At 38.1% G+C, this 23,886-nt stretch overlaps 2 protein-coding genes across 3 annotated transcripts; one reads left to right on the top strand and one right to left on the bottom strand.

Moving 5' to 3' along the window:
* Nucleotides 1-1,586: 1,586 nt before the first annotated feature.
* Nucleotides 1,587-23,725, bottom strand: LOC118803949. 2 transcript variants are annotated; one of them, XM_036564500.1, is made up of 3 exons: nt 23,661-23,725; nt 22,363-22,644; nt 1,587-2,418 (listed from the first exon to the last, which is right to left on the bottom strand). In XM_036564500.1, exons 2-3 carry the CDS (start codon nt 22,588-22,590, stop codon nt 1,966-1,968), a joined length of 681 nt encoding a protein of 226 aa, XP_036420393.1. In that variant the 5' UTR covers nt 22,591-22,644; nt 23,661-23,725; the 3' UTR covers nt 1,587-1,965. The 2 variants fall into 2 exon arrangements, with proteins under 2 accessions (XP_036420393.1, XP_036420392.1); XM_036564499.1 differs by lacking the exons at nt 22,363-22,644; nt 23,661-23,725 and adding exons at nt 3,590-3,794; nt 4,007-4,547.
* Nucleotides 5,122-15,054, top strand: LOC118803950 (protein SREK1IP1-like). The gene is made up of 5 exons (XM_036564501.1): nt 5,122-5,227; nt 6,322-6,388; nt 6,787-6,930; nt 9,308-9,508; nt 14,946-15,054. Exons 2-4 carry the CDS (start codon nt 6,322-6,324, stop codon nt 9,505-9,507), a joined length of 411 nt encoding a protein of 136 aa, XP_036420394.1. The 5' UTR covers nt 5,122-5,227; the 3' UTR covers nt 9,508; nt 14,946-15,054.
* Nucleotides 23,726-23,886: the final 161 nt, after the last annotated feature.

Raw genomic sequence — 23,886 nt, 5'->3', positions numbered from 1 at the left:
TTCTTCTCTCTGTTCCTCTCCTCTCCTCCTGTCCTGCTACAGTGACTGAAGCTGCTTTCACACTGAACCCGACAGATTCACTGCTGCGCTTTTTGATTTGATACATACCTGTGAAAGCTCAGAGCGGCCAATAGGAGAGCAGTAGGTGTGTCTGGTGCTTCCAGTTGCTACCCGATAGGCTACAGAGTGAGAGAGCACCGCCCACCTTTGCAACCAGTTTTTACATGTCACACACTTCACCGATCTGCAGTTTTGCTCTGTGGGTTTGTGTTGTTGAACTTTGTAGTTGAGTGTTGTTGCTCTTAGACGCTGAGATGAGTAATTTGGTGAGGAGTTTTCAGAGTCTCAACCTCATAGTGGGTGTGGCTATAATTAAGAAGAGTACAATAATAGCATAACTGACCGTATAAGACTCTGATATGTATTCTACAAATGTGTGGAAGAGAAAGCAGCACACAGATCAATGCTGATTTAACTTGGTCTCTCAGTCTTCAGGCTGCCTTAAGTGTTTAATTATCACTTCATTATCTTCAGTGAGATGCTGATATAACTGTATAATTCAGTTCCATAAAAGAATTTAGTGCTGCAGCTGAAGCTAACAGCGGTTTATCGAATCCTTTACTCTCCCAGATGAAGATAAAGTCTCCAAACACTATGACATCACCAACTCGTGCAGCAGAGTGTACACTAGGACGGTATGTGGATGTGTACATTTATATCTTCAGAATTATATATAACCCCAGTTTAAACCTGAACGAGAGTCTTAAACTCCATCACTTTGCCCCCAGAAGCTGCAGTTTAAAACACACCTGTGGATTAAACTAAACCCAATTTCTGTGTCATTTAAAATCAAACATCTGCCTGATGGTAACACTTTATTTGGAGTGGTCCTTTGTAGATGATCAATAAACTCTCAAAAGGCTATCAATAACATATCAACAACATATGTGTAAATTTGCAGTAATGAAGAACATGAACATTCAAGTGAATATTTTCTTACAGTTTGTAGACGGACAACAGTTCTTTCTGATTAACGTATCGACATGAAGTAGATATGTTGTTTATATGTTAATTACATTAAGTAGACATTTCTTACACTAAGACGTTTTGTTGATACATTACTTACATTAAGTAGATTTTTTGTTGATACGTAAATTACATTCAGTAGATGCTTTGTTAATAAGTTACTATATTAGGTAGATTTTTTGATACATTTAATACATGTTTTGTTGATATTACTTATATTAAGTAGATTTTTTGTTGATACATTAATTACATTCAGTAGATGATTTGTTGACATTACTTAAATTAAGTAGATGTTTTGTTGATGTTACATTAAGTAGATGTTTTGTTGATGTTACTTACATTAAGTAGATGTTTTGTTGACACATTACTTACATTAAGTAGATATATTGCTGATGTGTTTCATTAGGTAGACATATTCTTGGTGTTACTTACATAACAGCTTGTTGAGCACCTAGAGATGACATGTATTATACCTGTTACGTGTTCAGTAACTTCTCAGGTAAACATATACAGTTATGAAAGTGGACACTCCAAATAAAGTGAAAAACAAGTGCATTCAGTAAATTATTAACAGACTTTATTTAAACAGTTAAACAAAATATTTACATACACAGTTTAAAACAGTAACAAATCTTCAATGCATTGTCATTTCAACAGTTCAAAACAAACAAAGGACATGTAACATGTACCTTTAGCATAGGCATATAAAATCCTAAATAGAAATAAAAGTTACAAAACATTTGTGTGTATGTGAGAGTATTTGCAATAGAGGAAGTGTATGTGTATGTGAGTGTGTGCAAGAGAAGTGTGTGTGTGTGTGTGTGCACAACATGAACATCCATTTTACTTAATGTAACAACAAGGCTTCAGACAGGAAGATTAAAACTCCAACTCAAAGCTACACATGACATTAACATACAGGCCTACCTGAGAGAACAATTACTCTACACGAATGTCCTTCAGAAGCCGTCCAAGAACTCCTTTTCTGTGCTTCCTTCCCAGCCAATAGGTCCATTCAATAAACAGTAGCTGATCTTTCAAGGCCTTTTCATTTCGGTTTCCTCGAAGACGCCACACCTCATGTTTATAGGTGTTCCATGCCCTCTCAATGTGTTGGGTATGGTTCCCTGTGACCAGGTCAACAAAGTTGACGCTGTGGTTCACTGTATGGTGGACATATCCCACTTGACTAAGAGTGGAGTATGCACGCCATTCATCACTGATGATTACACTTTGCGGCCTCACATGTTGTTTGATGATGGGAAGAAGAGTCTGCTTGTTTCTTCTTTTGACTAGTCGCAGAACAGGTCTTCTGGAATCACCACGGCTCTCCAAGATTCCAAAAACCCATGTTCTCCTCCTCCAGGTGTTGCCAACACGGTCTCTGGCATACTACATTCAAGAAGAAAAATGTATGATGTATTATTAACATTAAATGACACATTATGTGACACCAGTACACTGTAAAGATTTTTTTTTTAATTTACAGTGGAAATTCTGCAGTAATCTACAGTATTCCTTAAATACAGCAAAAAAATGTGCACTCTGTATAGCTTCTTGTCAAAAAAGTTAAAATACTGAATTTTACCATAATTAGCTGTTATTTGCAGATCAAATGGGGAAATGGCTGGTACTTTGTACAGTCTTGAGCAGCTTGTCTCTGAATATTGTAGTGATGGCAGTGGGGCTTCCCAGCATTTGGTTATGCTCCATTTATATTTTCTTCTACAGTTCATTTCACATGTTTATTTTTTAACCTGTTATTCCTACCTCATATACACCATAGACAAAAATTTAATTTTTTGCTATAAAAACTAATTAATTAAATTAATAAGAAAAATTGGTGCTGTTCACTCTCATTTTTATGTTATACTAGATAATGTGGTAAAACTAAGAAAAACAGGATTACAAAAAAAGAGTGTAGAAATACAGTAATCAGCTGTAGAGAATCAGCTTTAGAATCACAGTAAAGTAATGTTATGGTATTATACAGTACGAATACTGTAAACAAACATGAAGTCGCTACAGAAATTACTTCCAGTAAATTACTGCAATTTTACACTGAATTTATTTTAAGTGTAAGTCCTTCTCAGTTGAATAATTATATATTGTAGTTACTCTGAACATGTACATACACTAAGACACTGCTAAAAAAGCTTATGTTTTTCAAACTTAAAAAAATCATTGTTCTGGATATTCAAGTAAATGTAAGGTTTTTTATGTGCTTAGGTTTGTTGACATAAATTTAGTTATTACATTATCTCTACATGTTTTAAAATGAGTTAAAATTCATGGATTTGTATTTTTAAGTTGTTACTAGAGGGTTACTTGAAAATACCCATAAATCATAATAATTATCATTCTTTGGTGCAAGTTGTGCAGTGGTCTAGACCATGAATTTGAACCTAAAAAACATTAGCTTGAGGCGAGAACACAACAGCAATAATAAGCAAATTAAAAGTTTAGACAAGGGTGACTTATGACCTGCCACACCTTTTGTGTGAATCCAGAGAAGGGAATCTCTTTTCTTAAACATCCTGTTGAAAGCAGTCTGTAGACTTACCTTCCTTTTGTGGCAAAATTTGCTCTCGTCTATATGCACAACAGCATTGATGCCACCAACCCTTTGTCCTCTCCTGCTATATTTTTTCATGCTTTTATTGCATCTCTTTCGCAGTCTCTTGGACATTTTTGAGAGGGTGGCACTGCTGCCTGCAATCCCATCCTGGATCATGTCCACCTGTCTCATTCTCAGACCTTGTGCAAACCTGAATACAAATAAACCAATATGATTCTGCTTCTTCAGATGAGTCCCATATATTTAGTATGTGAACAAGCTGTAGCCTCAGCTTGATGTTTCAAGCACCCCACTAACCCCCAACCCCTACATGATAATGTATGTGATAGTTTTTGTAGCTGACAGTTTTAGTTAATCATATTGCAGATATTCATGTGGAATAGTGACATGGCCTGATCATACCTGTGTATGTCATCCATGTGAACAGGGTAGAATGTGATGTTGAAAAAAAGCTCCCAGTTCTTACGCTCTTTGCTGTTCTGCATGGTGTCTTACATTTCCTATAAATATATATTAAAACTGTTCAAATAGTTGCCAGCTACACTCTGTGGCCATTTTATCAGCAACACCAACCTTAAAGGTGCACATTGTAAGTTTACAGAATCAGCCTTCAAGAATTTGCCTTGAGACTGAAGGAATTGTAATACAATTGTAATTTCAAAAATCATAGGGATGATATGTGAGTAAAATGAATAAGTTTTTTTTATGTATCTTTGACAATGCCACTGCTGTAAACAGAAAAACAAACCTGATAGCAGCTGGACATGGTGGCTGTGCATTAGTGTTAACTGTATCTCTCATATCATGAATAACAGCCAGATACACCATTATTATTAGCCAGGTTAATAACTACATATGATCGCTGTCCAAAAAAAAAAAAATATCCATCATTTCAGCACAGCAGCTGCCCTTCACATTCTGTGAAGATTTCATGATGATTGGACCAACATAAATGCTCCAAAATTGCTTTGAATAAAATAATTTTGCATTTACCTACACTGAAAATAAAGAATTGTTTTGCCTTTATTATTTTGATAACAAGAAAGGCAAAGGATGTGGAAGAGAGCAGTGAGAATTAGTGTAAACAATAATGGTTTAAATAAAAATGATTTAAAATAAATATGTATTTAACTTAAGAACTTAAGAATGCACAATAAATGCAGGTTTACTTACCATATGTAACCATCTTTGCAATTATGAGGGACCATCTTCATTCTTTTCTTGCATTTATTGCATTTCATTTTCCTTTTCAAATGACGTTCCCTCTGCATCCATTCTATAAGCTTCAGTAACGTCTTCTTGATCTCCCTAACATAAACCTTCTGAATCAGCTTATTCGGTAAATTAGCCATAACATAGACGATACGAGCTCCCTAAAAGTGGAATTTAATTTTGGCGGGGACTGTCATGACGTACTGTGGTTCTGGGCAAAAGACTGCAATCGTCCAATCAGAAACACTAACGGTTGTGATTGACAGGACACGCGCCAAGCAGAAGCAGGAACGTAAGCACACAAAGAACCGGACTCACTATTAACCGTTTATGCCAGCCGGGAGATTTTCTAAAAGAAGGGACAACCGAAAGCCTTAAGTGCTGCTTATGTGAAGATAAACATCACGAAAGGTAAGTGTGCATGTTTGGATTGATAGTGTGATTTAAAACTATATCTTTTTTTCTAGTAACATTAAAGCAGCTGTCAGTCAGTAGAGACTAGCTGGCTAATTAACTCATTTAACATTAAGCAGAGCTGTATTTGTGATGTTTGCTGTTTGGAAAAGGCACTCAGGCAGTGAGGTCGTGGTTGTATCTTAACTGGAAAACTCATAATGTTGAATGCATGACATTATTCGCTTAAATAAGCTGTATGTTGACTCTACTTGTGGCCAGCGAATGGTAGTGGGTAAAACCACGTAGGTAGCTAAGCTAACTAGCTAACGTCTTTTGAATCGGTTAGCTAGCAAAACAGTTGGGACTGTGGCGTCGTGGCAGAGAAGAATTAGGTGAGGGCCGTTTTGTGTATTTATTTTACTGTGGGTGTAACTTCATGCTCTTTCTAAGTTGCTTTCTAATATGGAATATTAAGCTAAATGTAAGCATTAATTTAGTTTTGTAGCTAACTCTCCAGCTTTGGTTAACCAGCTAACCTGCTAACGTTAATCTAATTATCTTCAGCTAACGTTAGCTACAGTGCCTTTAAATTAACCTAAGTATTCACCCCCTGTTTTTCATGTTTGATGTTTTAACAACAGTGCATCTCAGTGAATTTAATCAGGCTTTTTGACACTGGCTTACTAAAAAAGACTTTGCAAAATGGAATTCCACCACCTTTTTGTAATTAAATTAGGATGCAAATAGAGTCACTCAGAGTAGTTTGGTGTGAAATGCTCTGTTTTAGAGAAACTTAGCTAACCTAGCTACAACCGGCGCTCGAAACTTGCTGAGTCAGAACTGTTCACAGTGGTGGTGATAGGAACCAGACGTCCACCTCTAAAAGCTCCCTCACCGAAAGCTATTTCATGAAATGGTTATGAATTCACTGCCTGATGACTGAGACACTGTTTTACCATAGTTGTAGAGGATTTTGGCCACAAACATTTTAATGTACATTTTATATACATTCAGAGGAGGGATGCAGAGTAGGGGTGGACACTTTTTCTATTGATATATAACAAATAAAAAATATTTATCAAGTTCATATTTTGTTCATTATTAACTAGATGTCTGTGTACAACACACGCAAAGGACGAGGCAACCCCAAGGATGTGGAAGAGAGCAGTGAGAATGGTAAGTCAATGCAGAAGCAATAAGCAGCTTGTCTTTTAAAAATATTTAAGAATTTTTCGTATTACATTATTTTTTAATCTAGAATTAATTTACATTGGCCCAGTGCACGTTAAACAAACTGTACCCATTCTGAAGTGGCCAAAGCTGCAAAATAAGGCCAAACAAGACATAGTAGTACCTTAATAGTACAGTTACAGGTTTAACTCCTTGTCAGTTTTTTTTCATGTACCTGGCCGTTCATCCCCAGCTTGTGCATCTGTGCGTGTCTTAGAGATAAGGGTGTGACCACTGGATGCCACCATGTGTTTCTGAGCTGCAAAACATAACTTAGTTCATATTTAGACTCCTGTTGCTATAAGTTGACTTAACTCTGTTGCTTTGTTCAAATGCTGTTTTAGTAGGAGGCAGTAAAATCCAGCCAATGAAGCAAGACCTGTTGGTTTGGAAGAATAAAGCAGAACTGTTAGAAAGCAAGGTGAAGGAGCTGGAAGCACATAATGATGAGCTTCGGCAGCAACTGGAGCATCTCAGTGCACAAGGAGGTAGTCTTATTAAGTCATTCACAAAATATTATTTATGTGCAAAACCCTCTGAACCATCTGTAATAGTGCAGGCCCAGCTGCTCTGAATGTTATGCTGATAGAAGCCATTTTTTAGCCCTGTTACTGCCTAATCTGTGTCCCCTGCCTGATTTGTACTGTAATGCTTCTGCCACGTGTGCGTAGAGAACGTTACTTTAACCAGCACCAGCCAGCACTACCCGTACAATCTGTATGATCATATGTGCAAGCGTTTTACGGTAGTTTGAAATTGTAGCTGAACCCTAAGAAAACTGCCATATTCTTCAGTAGCAGTCATTTTTGTAGTTTGCACTCTTCCCTGTTTGGTTGCCTACATAGAGTTTAAAGATATGATTATCTAGCTGAGTGGTTTTGCTTTGTGTAACATTCTTAGCCTGTATGGGTGCTACAGTACCAAAGGTATGAACAGATCTGGGCAAAATATAGGATCAATCTTAAATGGCTTTCTACTCCCTATGTAGTGTACACTACATAGGTCATTATGTAATGGTTTGTACACACAAACGGTGCATTGAATGTCCACATTAAAGTCATTTAAGTTCAGTTAAAGCTGCACAACATCCTCTCTAACGTTTAGTGCACTATTTGGGTATAGAAGCCATGCGTTCACGACCAATGCAGAGCACTATATAAGGAGTAAGAAGACATTTGAGTTTCAGCCACAGACATGTCTTCTTGCTAATCCAAAATGATAATAAGAGCAGGTTTTGATGTACCCCTATCTTCATCCTGTGCTCTAACCTGAAAGTTTTTACCTACAGAAATAATACTAAGAAGTATTAAACTAGGAAAGAGAATAAGACTGCTTATATAGTGGTTTCAGCATTAAATACTCTAAGTTAATCTGCTAATGCTGCATCGTTAAAAGATGTTCATGCGGGGTACAGTGGACACCCTCTTGTTCAAACACAGCTTTTAAATGGCTTTGAAGCAACACGTTCAGCATACAATGCTGAACAGTGGTTGCAAGACTCACAAACCAAAACTAACAAAAGCAACAGCAAAGTAACAAAAATCCTGAGCTGAATTAACGGGAGCGAGAGAATACAATCACAGAGAAGTTGAGAACAATTAACTGTACATGTAACTGTTTAAACAAAACGTTGTATCACCATTTTTTTTGTTTTTTAAATGCCAGTTGATCTTTACATTAATGAATGGATAGAACGAAGTTCCAAAATTACTTAGAATCTTGTACCATTAACTTCTATTCAAAGTTGAGATCCTTCTGTTGTAAAGTTTACCATTGTTCCAACTATATGATTTATACACATATTGGTTGTAACATTTTACAGCCACTGTTGCTCTCATTGGACATGGATGATGAAAATGAGAAACTATGGTCACTCTACACTCTTAAAATAGATGGTTCTTCAAGGGGTTTTTTATAAAGAAAAGGTTCTTGTGTTCATGATTTTTTACATCCAAATAGTGCACTACATGTTGAACATGGGTGTGGCTTGATTCACAAATGAATATTTCTTAGCTATATTATGCAGTGTGGGGTTCAACATCCAGTATTTAAACTGCTCTGTAGTGCACTGTGTAGGCAGCAGGGAGCTGTTTGAGATTCAGCCCCAGTGTGAGAAGAGGGGCATCATCAGATTGGCACAATATAAGACTTATGGTGGTAATTTGGTGGCCACAAGTATAAAAAGGAGGTATAAGCAAACTGCATTAAACAGTGCTATGTTATGTTCATTGCTATATGACAAAAAGTTAAGTTTATAAAATGGCTTATTATTATTAGTAGTAGTAGTAGTAGTATTAGTATTATTAATAGTAGTAGTAGTAGTAGTAGTGATAGTATGGGTGGTTGTTCTGTGGAGGTTGCAGTTGAAATTCAAAGAAGAACAGTACTTAATTAGCTTAGAACTACTGTCCTTGTAGATCATCATTCAAAGACAAAGAATCACATTAAGACAGGAGTGCCTAACTGTCATCCTGGTGATCTTCTGCTTTGGAGATTTTCAACACACCTGCCTCTACTATTCAGATGCTCCTGAAAGCTTTTATTAGATGGATTAGACGTGTTTAGAATGGAGTTGGAAGCACACTTCCCAGGGCAGTAGATCACCAGAACTGGATTTAGACATCGCTGCATTAAGCTGTGTTCAGTGTCTTGGCAGGAGTGATATTGTCACTGATGAAGTGTCACAGCACATTTAGAGTTTTTATTTCCATTATTAGAAGAAATACATATGTTCCAATTAAGCTTATTTTGTCCACTCTTATAGCTTTAACAAAATTCGCTGATTTTTAAGTCTTCATGGTCAAATTTGGCAAATGAGATTAATCATATTACATTTTTTGTTGTCTGTTTTGTTGCTTCTATCAGATAATCAGTATAAACCCAAGAGCCTGGAGGATTCAACTGAGAGTCTGGAGGACTCGAGTGATGATTCATCCTCTTCTGATGAGGAAGACTCAAGTGGGAAAGACTCGCACAAGAAAAAGAAGAGAACCAAGATGAAGAAAATGAAATTCAAGAGGAAAAAGGATAAGCATAAAAGAAAGGAAAAGAACAGGAATAAATGAGGTATGTATATATCATACATCACACTAATCCTGCTTGCTGCCATGTCTTAAATGTGAGAGGGACTTTACAGTGATTTCTATTTTCAATAAGCAAACAGTAAATAGTTTAATAGTTATTCTAAACCTATTGCTGTAGGTTGTTTGTGTTACGTTGATTGTCCTTATGATTTTTTATATTTTCACCTTTAGAATTTATTTGGCCAAATGTGTTTGGTCTTTGATTACTCAGTCTTTGATTTTTTTTATTTTTATTTTTTAGGACTGGGACTATAAGAAATTTTGAAAAATCTATTAATTTGAAACTGGGTATTTTATGGGTATACCTGAGATAGCACAGCAATGGCTTCACAACAACTTAGCACCACCTGAGACAGCACAACAATAGCTTCACAACAACTTAGCACCACCTGAGATAGCACAGCAATGGCTTAACTACAGTTTAACACCGCCTGAGATAGCACAGCAATGGCTTACCTACAGTTTAGCACCGCCTGAGACAGCACAGCAATGGCCTAGTTGTATCAACTTAGCAACCAATTGGAATAGCATAATAATAGAAATGGCCTAGCAACACAGTAAACATCTAACAACCACTAAGCAGTGCCATAACAACAAGGATGAGTACATTAGAAACCTCATAGCAACACCATAGAATTATTGTGTAACCCCAGTTAAGTTTTAAAAGCAGTTTACAGTTGTCTCTAACTGCTTTATCTTCTGAAGCATTATCTCTGTCTTATGATCTGTTTTCTTTAATATGTAATGTGAGCTTATGTCCTGGTTGCTGAGGCACTGCTAGGCAGTTGCTGTGGTATCCCTGTTGGTTGCTAAGGTGTTGTTAGGCGTTTGCTATACTATTGCAGAAGGTTGCAAAGGTGTTGCCAGGCTGTGGCTGTGATATCCTAGGTGGTTGCTGAGGTGTTGCAAGGTGGTTGCTATGCAATCGCAGATGGTTGCTAAGGTATTGCTAGGTGGTTGCTATGGTGTCCCAATATTGTCCATGTTGCTCCTGCGTTTTTGTTGTTGTGTTTTTGTTTTCTATTCAGTGTCAACTGGAAGAGAAAGCCTTCTCCTTTTGAGCCTCTCTAGGTTTCTTCCTCTCATGGAGTTTTTCCTTGCCACTGTTGCCCTTAGTGATGTTCATGGGGGCTTGGACCCAGATTTTCTCTAATGCTGCCTGTGACATCAAGCCTGTTGCCTGTACATGCAAATATATTAGTGATGGGCTGGTCCACATTTTTTCCAGTTCCAAACTGAGTTAGATACACAGATGCTGATACTGATACAGATTGCGATACAAGAGCTTATTTTTTTACTTTAATATTGTCATGTATTGTTATTGTGTTTAAGGTTGTATTTAAGGTGTTTAATCTTCCAATCACTAAGCATGCCTGTAATGGACGCTGCAGCTGAACTGCTTGTGTATGACCCCCTGCACTTTTTTACCTGATTCACTGCACTCTGTAGTGCATATGTTCACCAAGTGTACAGTGACACTTATTAGAGACACTGGGCCCACATCTGAGCTCTAAATATCAGTTTTGAAGCTCATGGCTTTAACATCTAGCTAACTGTGCCGCTAACGGTGATGACACCTGGTTGGACAGTTCAGGTATAACCATCTCTGAATTATATTTTCTGGATGGCAGATGCATGGGCTCTAAGTGCTCCAACAGGCTGTGAATTCTGACATTTTCCACTACAGATAGCTGTTGTTCATCAAGTATGATGAAGTAGAGCAGCTTCTCTGTGATCTCTTTAGCCTTTCAGTTGTCTGTTGGAAGTGTATCACGTTTCTGTAAAGCATGTTATATAATGTTATTTGCTCAGTTAACAGACTGAAGTTGGCGTAGGTTTATGGTAAGATGTGGAATGGAATCTGGATTGGCAACCTGTCTGTTATGTTATGTTACGGCGGGTTCATGGTCCAGCACAAGCTGTGGACTGGAATATGGATCGGTAAGTGGATCGGCCCTGTCCGTCCGATATCCGATGAGTGACCTCAATATCGGACCCGATACTGTTATCAGACCGGATCGGTCCCATCTTTAAAAAATATTTTCCAGATACAAGGCTGGCCTTCTGGTTCTGGTTCTTGGATTCATCCAAGGGGTCAATTCTGCACCAGGTAGTTGCTACGGTGTTGCTAAATGGTTGCTGTGGTATCCCAGATGGTTGCTAGGGGGTTGCTAGATGGTTGCTGGTGGTTGCTATGATATCAGGGTAATTGGGTCAAAGTAACAGTTCCATGCTGGGAGTGGCAGAAAAACAAAAAATCCATCAACATCCACAAAGCATGTGGTAAATACATCTCAGAGCAAAGAAATACCTGGGCACACTGATTTAGCAAACCAATTTAAAAGGAACTAAACAGGTTATGTGGTTAAATCTAGTCTCATGGTGTAACGTGACAGAATCAGCCAGACGTTCGCACATAAGAAGAGTAAAAGAAGCGTTATCCAAAGTCATCCTCAGCAAGGGTCAAATCTAGTAAAGACAAAATATAAAAATAGGTGAACATAACGAACAAGAAAAAACAAATCCAATAGGGATGAGACAAAAGGCAAAGTCAAAAACAGAGTAGAAAGGTGGAACCAGAATGAAATAAAAACATCAGGAAAAGAACCCTCAGTAGCTCGTAATAGAAGCAATACCTTGCTGTCTAAAGCTAAAAGCCCAGGCTTATAAACTGTCATAACTAGGTCATATAGGGCATAGAGCAGGTGCACAGAATCAGTAATCCAGTGAGGCAGATCTCTCATAGGTAGAGTAGGATGATGTCACAGTCATGTGTTCGTTCAGAGGATTCTGGGAGATGGAGTCTTCCAGAGAGTTAGAGCCAGAGCAATGTGTGACAGTCATGTAGACGGGCATAGATGATTCAGTAATGGGACTGCGAATTCATCAGTAGAGACCAAAGTTAGTGCTGAAATATCTAATTTCTAACAGAGAATCTTGGTACATTGCACAAAATGTAAATGAAAACAGAATGCAATGATGTGCAAATGATTTAAACCCTATATTTAATTGAAAATAGTACATAGACAACATATCAAATGCTAAAACTGAGAAATTTTATTGTTACTTAAAAAATATTTGCCCATTTTGAATATGATGGCAGCAACACTTTACAAAAAAGTTGGGACGGGGGCATATTTACCACTGTGTTTCATCACCTCTTCTTTTAACAAGACTCTGTAAGCATGGTGGGAACAGAGGAAACCAATTGCTGTAGTTTTGAAAGCGAAATGTTTTCCCTATTCTTACTTGATACAAAATTTCAGCTGCTCAACAGCTCAGGGTCTCTCTTGTATTTCTCGTTTCATTAAGTGTCAAATGTTTTCAGTGGTGACAGGTCTGGACTGCAGGCAGGCCAGTTTAGCACCCGGACTCTTTTAATATGGAGCAATGCTGTTGTAATATTTGCAGAATGTGGTTTGACATTGTCTTGCTGAAATAATCAAGGCCTTCCCTGAAAAAAACGCTGTCTGGATGGCAGCATATGTTGCCAAAACATGTATATATCATTCAGCATTAATGGTGTCTTCCACGCCATGTGCACTAATGCCCCCCCATACCATCATGAATACTGGCTTTTGAACTGTGCACTGATAACAAGCTGAGTGGTCTTTAGCCCGGAGGATGCAGTGTTCATGATTTCCAAAAAGAATTTCAGATTTTGATTCGGCAGACCCCAGAACACTTTTCCACTTCTCCTCAGTCCATTTTAAAAGAGGCCAAGCCCAGAGAAGGTGATGGCGTTTCTGGGTCCTGTTTATATATGATTTTGTCTTTGCATGGTAGAGTTGCGTTTGTGGATACAGTGATGAACTGTGTTCACAGACAGTGTTTTTCAGAAGTGTTTCTGAGCCCATGCAGTGATTTCCCCTACAGAATCATGTCTATTTTTAATGCTGTTCCACCTGAGGGCCCAAAGATCTCTGGATCTCTCTGGATTCTCTGAATCTTTTCATGATATTATGTACCATAGATGATAAAATCACCGTATGTTCTCTTTGTTCTATTTCCATATGAACATAGAGTTTAAATGATTTGCACATCATCGCATTTTGTTTTTATTTACATTTTTCACAGCACCCCAACTTTTTTGGAAATGGGGTTGTAGAAATACATAACCAGTCATTATAATAAACGCTTTTGACTAGGTAAAAGTTAATTTGTTTGCCATCCCAGCCATTTTCTCTGGGTGCAGAAGTTTTTTTGTGCCACAAATTTCTTAACCAGTCATTAAAATGAAGCTCTTGTTGTCAGTTTAGCAAGGCAGGTTTCAGTTTTAAAATTGCTAATTGTACTGAATAAGAAATTATTTTTTACTTTTTTTCTTTTTGTACATTTTTTAATCTTTGTTTTGTCCTACAGATTTTTGGTATTGAAATAAACAATTTAGCTTAATGAATGCCTTGATAAAAAATGAATAGATGAATTGAATCCTAAAAATTGTTCTTAGCAGCACTATTTTCTTTCTTTGTTATATTATTGCAGTTGAATTTCATAACTCACTGCTGATAATATTTTTAAATGAGGTAGTTAGGGCATTATTGATAATTACTTATAATTAGATATTACTTAATTTTGTTATAACAATAGCCCATAGTATCTTTTTTTGTTAATTGTGAATGTAAAGAGTTTGTATTGTGCTCACTTGTATGTATGCCATACACTGATTTTTAGCCACTTTTAATGTGGTTTTTATGGTTCTATTGACTTACAGGACGAAAACCAAAACAAACAATGCTAGACTAGAGGAACAAATGCTGAAAAATGGTGTAACAGCTTAAATTTTGTATTTTTGCAGTGATCACTGACATCAAAAATTAAGGCAAAATAGGAAAAACACATAGTTTATCTGCATTTCCTAGCTCCTATAGTCTTGAAGGCATCACACTGCTTTATTACACTTACTAATGATTTAAAGGAACTGCTTCCTACACACCATCCACAGTTGTTTTTATTCTCCACACATTTCCTAAAGAAAAAGCGCCATAAAAGCTCAGGGGGTTTCAAATGGCCCTGAAGTTAACATTTGAAGCATGTAATCCATTCAAGTGGCATTTGTATATTGCCGTTTTACCGTGAATCATATCAAAAGTATTTTAATTCAAGTCCCCGATATTAATGATGGCATTGTTTAGCATGTTTGTTATCTTTTAGCCTTTTAGCAAGCTGACCAGCTTAGTTCTAGTTAAGAAGATTGTTAGCCCCTCAGTTAAAAAAAAGACAGCTTCTTACTTCATCAGCACACATTAGGTGGTCCATGCAAGCAGCATAAGATTCAAAGATTGTTCCATTAACATCACACATTTTAGAACTGTAATTATCCATTTTATAAAGGAACTTAATTTCTTGATTATTAATAATAATAATAATAATAATAATAATAATAACAACTCTTGTCTGTCTGTTTTGTTTTCTTTTAGCAAACAACATTGATGATGTGGTGAAGCGTTATCAGAGGCTGCTGAAACACACCAAAAAGGGACTAACCATGACAAGAGCCTTCCAAAAGGAAAAAGTGTCCCGAAATGCAGTGGCCCAGCTGGCTCCAATAGCTGAGCTGTATATTGCTGACAAACAGCAATTTCAATCAGTCCCTTTCAAGGCAGGGAAACTAGCAGAATTTGCCACCAAATGCCAAGAAAAAATAGCAGGAGAATTGAAAGAGAAGATCGATGACATGAAAAAGAATGGTTTGCTTTTGCCATTTAACCTCCCTAAGTGAAATGGACGTTCCTGTTACCAGTTTCAGAAAGTGACGTTGATGATATCTGCATATTTACACTAATACAAACACACCACCCCCTCTCTCTCTCACACACACACACAGAGACACACATTTTGTTTTGTATCTTTTATCTTTTGTCCTAGAGCAGAAGGCTCTCTGTTTGTTTTGAACTGTTGAAATGACAATGCATTGAAGATTTGTTACCGTTTTAAACTGTGTATGTAAATATTTTGTTTAACTGTTTAAATAAAGTCTGTTAATAATTTACTGAATGCACTTGTTTTTCACTTTATTTGGAGTGTCCACTTTCATAACTGTATATGTTTACCTGAGAAGTTACTGAACACGTAACAGGTATAATACATGTCATCTCTAGGTGCTCAACAAGCTGTTATGTAAGTAACACCAAGAATATGTCTACCTAATGAAACACATCAGCAATATATCTACTTAATGTAAGTAATGTGTCAACAAAACATCTACTTAATGTAACATCAACAAAACATCTACTTAATGTAAGTAACATCAACAAAACATCTACTTAATTTAAGTAATGTCAACAAAGCATCTACTGAATGTAATTTACGTATCAACAAAAAATCTACTTAATGTAAGTAATGTATCAACAAAACGTCTTAGTGTAAGAAATGTCTACTTAATGTAATTAACATATAAACAACATATCTACTTCATGTCGATACGTTAATCAGAAAGAACTGTTGTCCGTCTACAAACTGTAAGAAAATATTCACTTGAATGTTCATGTTCTTCATTACTGCAAATTTACACATATGTTGTTGATATGTTATTGATAGCCTTTTGAGAGTTTATTGATCATCTACAAAGGACCACTCCAAATAAAGTGTTACCCTCCATGGCCTGTTCTAATATAATGCTGTAGTACTTTACTGAGGTTCTGTACTAAACTGGAGGAGGTGTTTATCACTGCAGTCTTTCTCAGAATGAGCTGCTCAGTGAAGCTGGAGATGAGCTGTGTTTATGTCAGCATGGGTACTGACTGAAAAAGGGAAACTGTGGTAAACACACATCACATCACATCACACACCTCATCTCAGAAAACCACTCATTCTTCGTTCCCCCTCCCACACTGGAAATACACAACGAATGACATGAGTCAGCTGGTGGTGTCTGTTACATTAAAAACAGCTGTGTGTGCGTGTGCATGCGTGTGCGTGTGTTGTTTTGGTTTGATCTGGTTTTGGTCAGTTAAGCTTTATTCTGATTACACATTGAGAGTGACTCATTTTCAATGCAGCTGGGAATTTACAGCTTAAAGGGATTGTGAAATGAATGAAATAAAATGAAAGTTAATCAGAATAAACTACAATCAGGTTAAACTAAAAAATAAACTGCATGAATAAATTAACAAATAAAAACAACATGAAACAAAAGAGGGTAAGTGTGCCCATTAAGCCCACCAGTGGTCAGGACCCCCATAGACCCTCACAGAGCAGGTACTGTTTGGGTGGTGGATCATTCTCAGCACTGCAGTAACACTGATGTGGTGGTGGTGTGTTAGTATGTGTTGTGCTGGTACGAGTGGATCAGACACAGCAGTGCTGCTGGACAATGAGCATAGAAACAAGGAGGTGGTCGTAATGTTATGCCTGATCAGTGTATATATACACTCAACGCATATACACACTACATTACACACACACACTGCACTCCACACATACACACAATACACTACACACACTACACATACACAACACATACACACTACACTACAAATCTACCCACACTACACTACACACACTTTTTAACTGTTTACCCATTTCCTTTGTGAACAAAACTGAAGCTTCTTAAATATCTCATCAAGTCTGAGTTAGAGGTCTGGACCAGGCAGGTTCACCTGCAGGTCCCACGTGATCTGCTAAATAATTTGCGAGCGGAATTCATTTTGAAGCACCGTGGCTATTGTAGATAAACAGTCAACAGGTTGCGGGCTTGTGCGGGTGGGTGTTAAGGCTGGCTGAGTGGGGCGGTTTTAGCTTCAGTCTCTGTTTTAGCTTCAAATTAATTTCAGCTGACTTGCAGACGTCTTTTAGAGCAATTAGCTAACAATATAACGCTGACACAATATTCTTAAAAAGTGATGTCAAGCTTGTCTGTCGACACTGACGTCATGTAATGTCCCGCTCATTGTGTGGTGCCACGTTAAGGTTTACATGGTGTTGATTTGCCTCAAGTACACAAAATATTTTCAACAGTGAAGCGTTTATTTGTGCGGCTGGTGTGCAGAGGCATGATGGGTCTGGAGACTCTGCCGTGTCATTAGATTTGCACAGATATGTCCTAAATCAGTGAAGCAGGTTACAGCAAACGCAGGCGGGAGTGGACGACGACCACAAACATAGCCCAGAGTAGGTGGGTGCAGGTGGGCATTGCATGTGGTTGAAGCGGGCCAGTACGGGCAAAAATGGTGCCTGGTTTTGTGGGCAGGAGTGGACAAGAATCACACTAGATTTTGCGGTCGCAGGTGGACGTGATTAGTGGTTGAATCGGGCAGGAGCGGGTATTAATAATCAGACCTCTAGTCTGAGTTATTGTTTGTATTTGTTTTATGAATAAGTAAGATCACAGGAATCTTACTGGTACTTCATCTCTTTTACAGTAAACAACTTTACCTACCAAATCTGAAACATCACACTGGCTGAACCCAGCGCTGAAATAAATCCTTGCTGTTCTGTAATGCTAATAATATTAAAGGCACTACATTTAGCACAATTGTTGCTCCTGTTCATTTATAGAAGCATAACTGAGCCTTTCATGCTGTATTTTTCAACTTGTTTCTAAAAGATCAAGTCACACATTACACAGCAACTCAAATATCACAGGGCTTACAACTTGGCAAACCTCAACAATAAGACTATTTAAGAAGGTCTCTTAGAGAAGCACAAGACCCTGATACACTCCACAGCACCGTTTCTTCACCTTGCTCCCATCACGCCACACATACAGAACAATAGCATGTAAAAAAGCCCACTTTGCAAAAAGTTTTATATCTTCACTCATATCAGCCTCTAACAAGCTACTCCACTTAAAATGATGCTTCACAATGCCTACTTTTAAATGCAGTAATGGGCACACAGGCCCTGTCAGAATCAGAATTACTGGGCAAGGATTTGGTTCCAGCCACTGGTGTCTCTAATCTTAAATGCAATTCACAATATGTGACATATACAGCACACGAGCAACATGAGGCTGTATATTTATAAACACACTTCTTTACAAAAACTGATGACACAGTGTCGGTCACTTTGACTAGGTTGTCAGTTGCAGCTTCAAGAACACTCCAGATGGTATGCTGGTGCTTTATGGGTGGGGCTGCTTGTACTTAAGTCTGATTTTATGTTTATATAAATGTATTTATACATTTCTAATGTCTGACTGCTGTTTGTCCCAACACAATGTACAAATGGTACAGACTGTGAAAACAGTGTCCTCTTTGGAGGACAATAAAAGAGTCTAATCTAATGTAATAATAATCATAATAGTGATGTATAACAGTGAGTACTGTACAGTGTTGTGATTGTGGTGTAACACTAAGTCACTATTCTGCACTGAGAGCTCCGAGCTCTTCATAGCGGGTCTGACATGTTTGTAAACAACGGTTCAGCAGGAGATGAAGTAAACAAAGCGCTGTGTATTTACCACATAAACAGCGTTTAACTGCGCTTTAAACTCAACACTAGTGTGGTGTAGCAGTGCTATCTGCAGATTACTCACCCTGTAGCAGTCTGAAGTCTGGTTTTCTGTTTTATCTTTCTTTGTAAGTGTTACTTTAAATGTCAGCTCAGGACGTGTGAAGTACAGAGAGAAGTACAGCTTGCAGCACAATAGGGTCTGACTGCAGACCTGCACTCACGTGCACATGCACTCTCTGCCACCACAACAGGAAGGGCCCAATGGCTCGGGGACTTTTGGCTGCTGCTGCTGCTGCTTAGCGACATCAACACTTAATCCTTTTTTCATCCATACCACAGCTAGAGAGTTACATTTAATGCACCTCCCTGTTGAAAAAAATGATAGAACCCATTAAAAGTGTCTGTTGGTTCCTGGTGGTTTTCAGTAGTCGCTAATGGTGTTCTGTGTTTTCCTGATGGGTTGATATCACAGTGTAAAGGATTCTGATCGTTTAATCAGGTCTTCTGGGGCTGATTCCACATTTGATCGTTTCCTAATGGCCTCTAACGGCAACCATCAAGCCAATTCCTGTTAGGAAGCAAAACCATCAGGTTTCATTCCTAACGGCCCTGCAGACACAGTTACGTTGTGACCCGCAGCGTCGTCTGCTTGGAGCTTTTCTACACTGTCACAACGTTGAAATGTGATTCCTCAGAAAGTTGTGATGACCTTGTCTGACAACTGTCTAGGAGGTTGTAACAACACTGAGAAGACGTTGTTATGAAGTAATCGGTACTACATTGACTTATGTTGTTACAACCTCATAGAGTGCAGGTCAGGCTGAGAGCGCAAGTCTGCAGCCAGACCCTTCTCGCTTGGAGGATCCTTCACAACATAAACCCCCACATTTAATAAACACATCAACACAACATCAATTACTGCTGTAATTCTACAGGAACTACTTTTCCTTCTACTCCTCATGAACACACTCAGTCTCAAAGTGGGTCTGTTATATTTTATATAAGGTTCTCCTGGTTCAAGTTTCCACTGTACAAAGATCCCAAAGACTTCCTTTCTATGTACACGGCAGACTTTAGTAGCCCTAACTAATCCTGGACACTAGTTATTGTCTAATTCACAAATAAATTAAGAAAAAGCCTTGAAGATTGTTTTTGTTCCATATGTGTGTGTTTGAAGCACAGGGGTGTGAATATTTATGCAAGCAGAACATTTCTTGTTTCTTTTCATTTCTTGTGTCAGTTCTTGTTCGTTTTTTTCCTGTTTTGCGATGGCTGGAGTAACTATGGAAACCAATTCCCACCAGGTAGAACAAAATGTTCTCAATTTTTGGCAAGAGTTTGTCAAAATTTTGACTTATTTCTGATGTTTGGCTTTGACCTTTTTAATTATGACTTCTCAAAATAATGACTTGTTATCCTTCTTATTACTTACTTTCTGTTAATCTAAATTAAATTTATTAAGTGTTTATTCAGAGCGGTTTGGTGTGAAATGCTCTGTTCTAGAGAAACTTTCTGAAATGGTTATGAATGCTGCCTCATATCTGAGGCCTAGTTTTTCCATAGACTAGTCAAAAATCCTGTTCACTGTCGTCTGTTTTTCTGTTCCACTTTAAATGCTGCACCAGTTACATGCTGAACCCCAACATCTCAGAATGTAATCACTGAACGGCGCCATTTAAGGCGGAATGTCAATTTGGAATAAGAAAGCTGACTCCATGTTTGTGTAGAAAGGTTTGATAAACAGGACAGTAGATTTTGAAATAAACTCTAAAGTTTATTATTACACTTCAGTCAGGTAAAATACAGTTAACTACAGAACGTCTTACAATGTTTATGTTAAGCTTCTCTTTTCTCCTGACGAGAGTCTAGTGCACAAATAATTCAGAAATTGGCCATCAAAGACTCTTTACTCTTCTGAGACTAAGAAAATGTGATAGAAACACATTATTCTTTGGGGAACTGCCACCACCTGTCAGCATGCAGCCCTATAGATGGAAATTTTGGTGGAAAGCTGTTTGAACATGTGATTCCTTCCAATAATGTCACTACATGAACTGTGTATTTATTTACCTTAGATTATTTGCAGACGTTCATTACTAGCAGCTATAATTAATGAGGGCACAGAGAGATACAGGATCATGATGAACATCAGCTGTTCCACTTCTCTAATGGAGCGATTTTGACCATCAGAGGATGCTGAGGTAAAACTTTAGATCAGGGGTCTTTAATTAAAGTTCAATAAGGTCCAGTTAGAGAAAATTTCATCAAGCAAAGGTCCGGAACATCATAATGTCTAACTTACATCATGATTCAGTGCCATATACTGTTTACTGAAGCAGCCTAGTAGGTATATCAGCATCTTATACAGTCAACAACTGAATGTCCAATCAAATAAAGTACAGTTCAGTCATATTTCAATAATGTTTATCATCAGTTTTCTCTTTTTAGATCACGTCATGTGAAATAACCTCCCTCTGACTCAGTTTCTTCTCTGACTGCTGTTTCTCGCCTCGTCCCTCCCCTGTGTGAGCGCCACTCACTCGAGTCTCAGTACTCATTGTAATGCACAGATCTGATTGGCTGAGTAGCATCACATGTGATATTTACAACGCATCCGATTAGTCTGTGAGTCTCCGGGCTGCTAAACCGGTGCTGTAATGGTTAGAAAAGGTACGCGGACTAAATGAGGACCACCCCATCAAAGTTAAATAATTCTCCATAGTTTATCGGTTACAGGTCCAGGTCTGCATAGGACAGCGTCTGGGTCCGGACTCGGACCACGGTCCACCTATTAGTGACCTCTGCTTTAAGGTGAGCAAGCAAAACACATTAACTAGTGGTCATAAATTCATATAGTCGCAGCTCATAAATGTCATTACTTTTGGTAGTTAATATAATATCATCCTACGTTTGTATTAAAAATTGCCCTGTGGTGCCCTCTGCTGTGTACTAAAGCTTGCAATGCATTATGGGTATTCCATAGTGAACTATTTAGGGAGCGAAATTTACAGTTGAGGTTTCGAACAACACTAGAAAATGGCTGACACTATATAGCGCATTATCTCTGTTATAGGGAGCGATTCTGAACGCAGCGTCTGTGCTGATGTGTAAGGGTGCCTTCAATTTTCCACAGGGACACATCTGTTCCAGGACTCTCTGTCATCATACATCATACAGCCATACGAGAGTAACCTCACAGAGCTACACTCTGAATAAGAACATCCAGGGACCACTGGGCTAAAATTGGGTCAAGGCAGAATTCCTTATATTGAAGAACCTCTGCCTAAATCAAACCAATGCCTCTTTAAGGCAGAGGGCGAGGCACTCTGATTTGTATTTGAGCTAAACGGTGGTCACACCCACCAGAGAAAAACGAAAAGGACACCAGTTAATAACAGCCAACAACAATAACATTAGAAACCCATAAGTACATGTACTCACCACTGAACAGCTGCATGAACCTCGTCCACAGCTACTCCAACAAGCCTCAGGCTGAATAAGCCTGTATGAACTGAGTGTCTCCATCTGTCCTGGCTGACGGTCACTGCTGGTGCTCCAAATACGATGGTGAAACAGCCTCAAACTGCTTTCTGCTGCATTTCTGTGCTGAGACCTGGGTCTGCAGCTGGAATCCTCTTTACATTTGAAAAAGTGAACTGGATCCTCCATTATGGACAGTAATGGACATCAGTCAATCATCAAGCTGGAAAAGCTGTCTGGATCCTGAAAAATGGAAGAGTTTAAAGTGAAATGTGCTGTTAAAGATCGTATGTGAGGTCAGTGCTGTCTGGTGCTGCAGAGCTGACACGACTAAAGATTATCCCACCTAGAAAAAACAGTATAAACCAGCATAGCTGGTCACCAGTTTAACCAGCACATCGCTGCTGTCGGACGAAAACCTCGTATCTCCAAAATGGTAACTTTACAGGAGAAGGAAAAAACATGGTTTACTTTTAATGGAAGTCAATGGAACCAGAGTTTTTACCAAGTAATTCTGGGCCGTTTCTTTCAGTCCATTCATCATGAGATTTACACACAATGTAAAGACCAGCAGGATTTTTTTTCAAATGATGTCAAAAACTGAAAAAACTTGTGCTGTGTAAACTGCAGAGTTCTGTCTATATAAGTTATATAACTGTTCAGGTTTCAAATACTCAGTTCCACTGCCTGCATTTCTTGTCCCAGTAAAACACATCAACTTTAAGCGCTAAATATCCATTTATATCTGCTGAGCACTTCAAGATGCAACAATAATAACAGTACTGTGATTTCAGGATGTAAATAATGTAAATAATAAACAGTCTGGTTATGTGAATTTACAGAACTGAAGCTCCAGATGTCATTAATACTCATCACACCAGGTACACAGTGTTACAGTACAGCACTCAGACTCTGAGTAGCTTCACTCAATATTATAGGGAGTCAGTTATTACTATAATCAGTATAATCCACTGAATAAAGTGCACAATTTTAAATAATACTGATTTGATTTTAGACCTGATTTTTAAGAAAGTCATTTCAAAAATATGCTGTTTATTGATGAGTAATAATTTTGGATGAAACGCTTTTAACAGATTATCAGCTGATGATGTAAAACATCTGTATTTCTGTGTGAATCATAACACAGCACTGTTTTATTTGAGTGAAGCTCAACAACACAATTCTTAAAACGGCCTCTAAAGAAGCTCCTCTAATAATGTTTAACTAGAGTTTAATTCAGCATAAACCCGTTTACTGACCTCTAATTCTGACCTTTACTCCTCGGAGCTCCTCACTGACCCGCCATCTCACCTCCTCTTCCTCACGGTTTGGGCGGGAAACTGAAACTTCTGTCTGAATGACGCTCTGCAGGACCGTAAGGTGCTTTACCGCCACCTACTGGTGGAGTGTGGAGCGCTGAAACACAAGAACACATACAGAAAGTAAAGAAGAGGGAAAAGACTGGACTAAAGAGGGTCTTCAATA

This window comes from Colossoma macropomum, unplaced genomic scaffold (genome assembly GCF_904425465.1).
Source record: "Colossoma macropomum unplaced genomic scaffold, Colossoma_macropomum, whole genome shotgun sequence".
NCBI lineage: Eukaryota > Metazoa > Chordata > Actinopteri > Characiformes > Serrasalmidae > Colossoma > Colossoma macropomum.
Note: the sequence above shows the minus strand (reverse complement) of the source record. Positions and strands in the feature narration are given on the sequence as shown.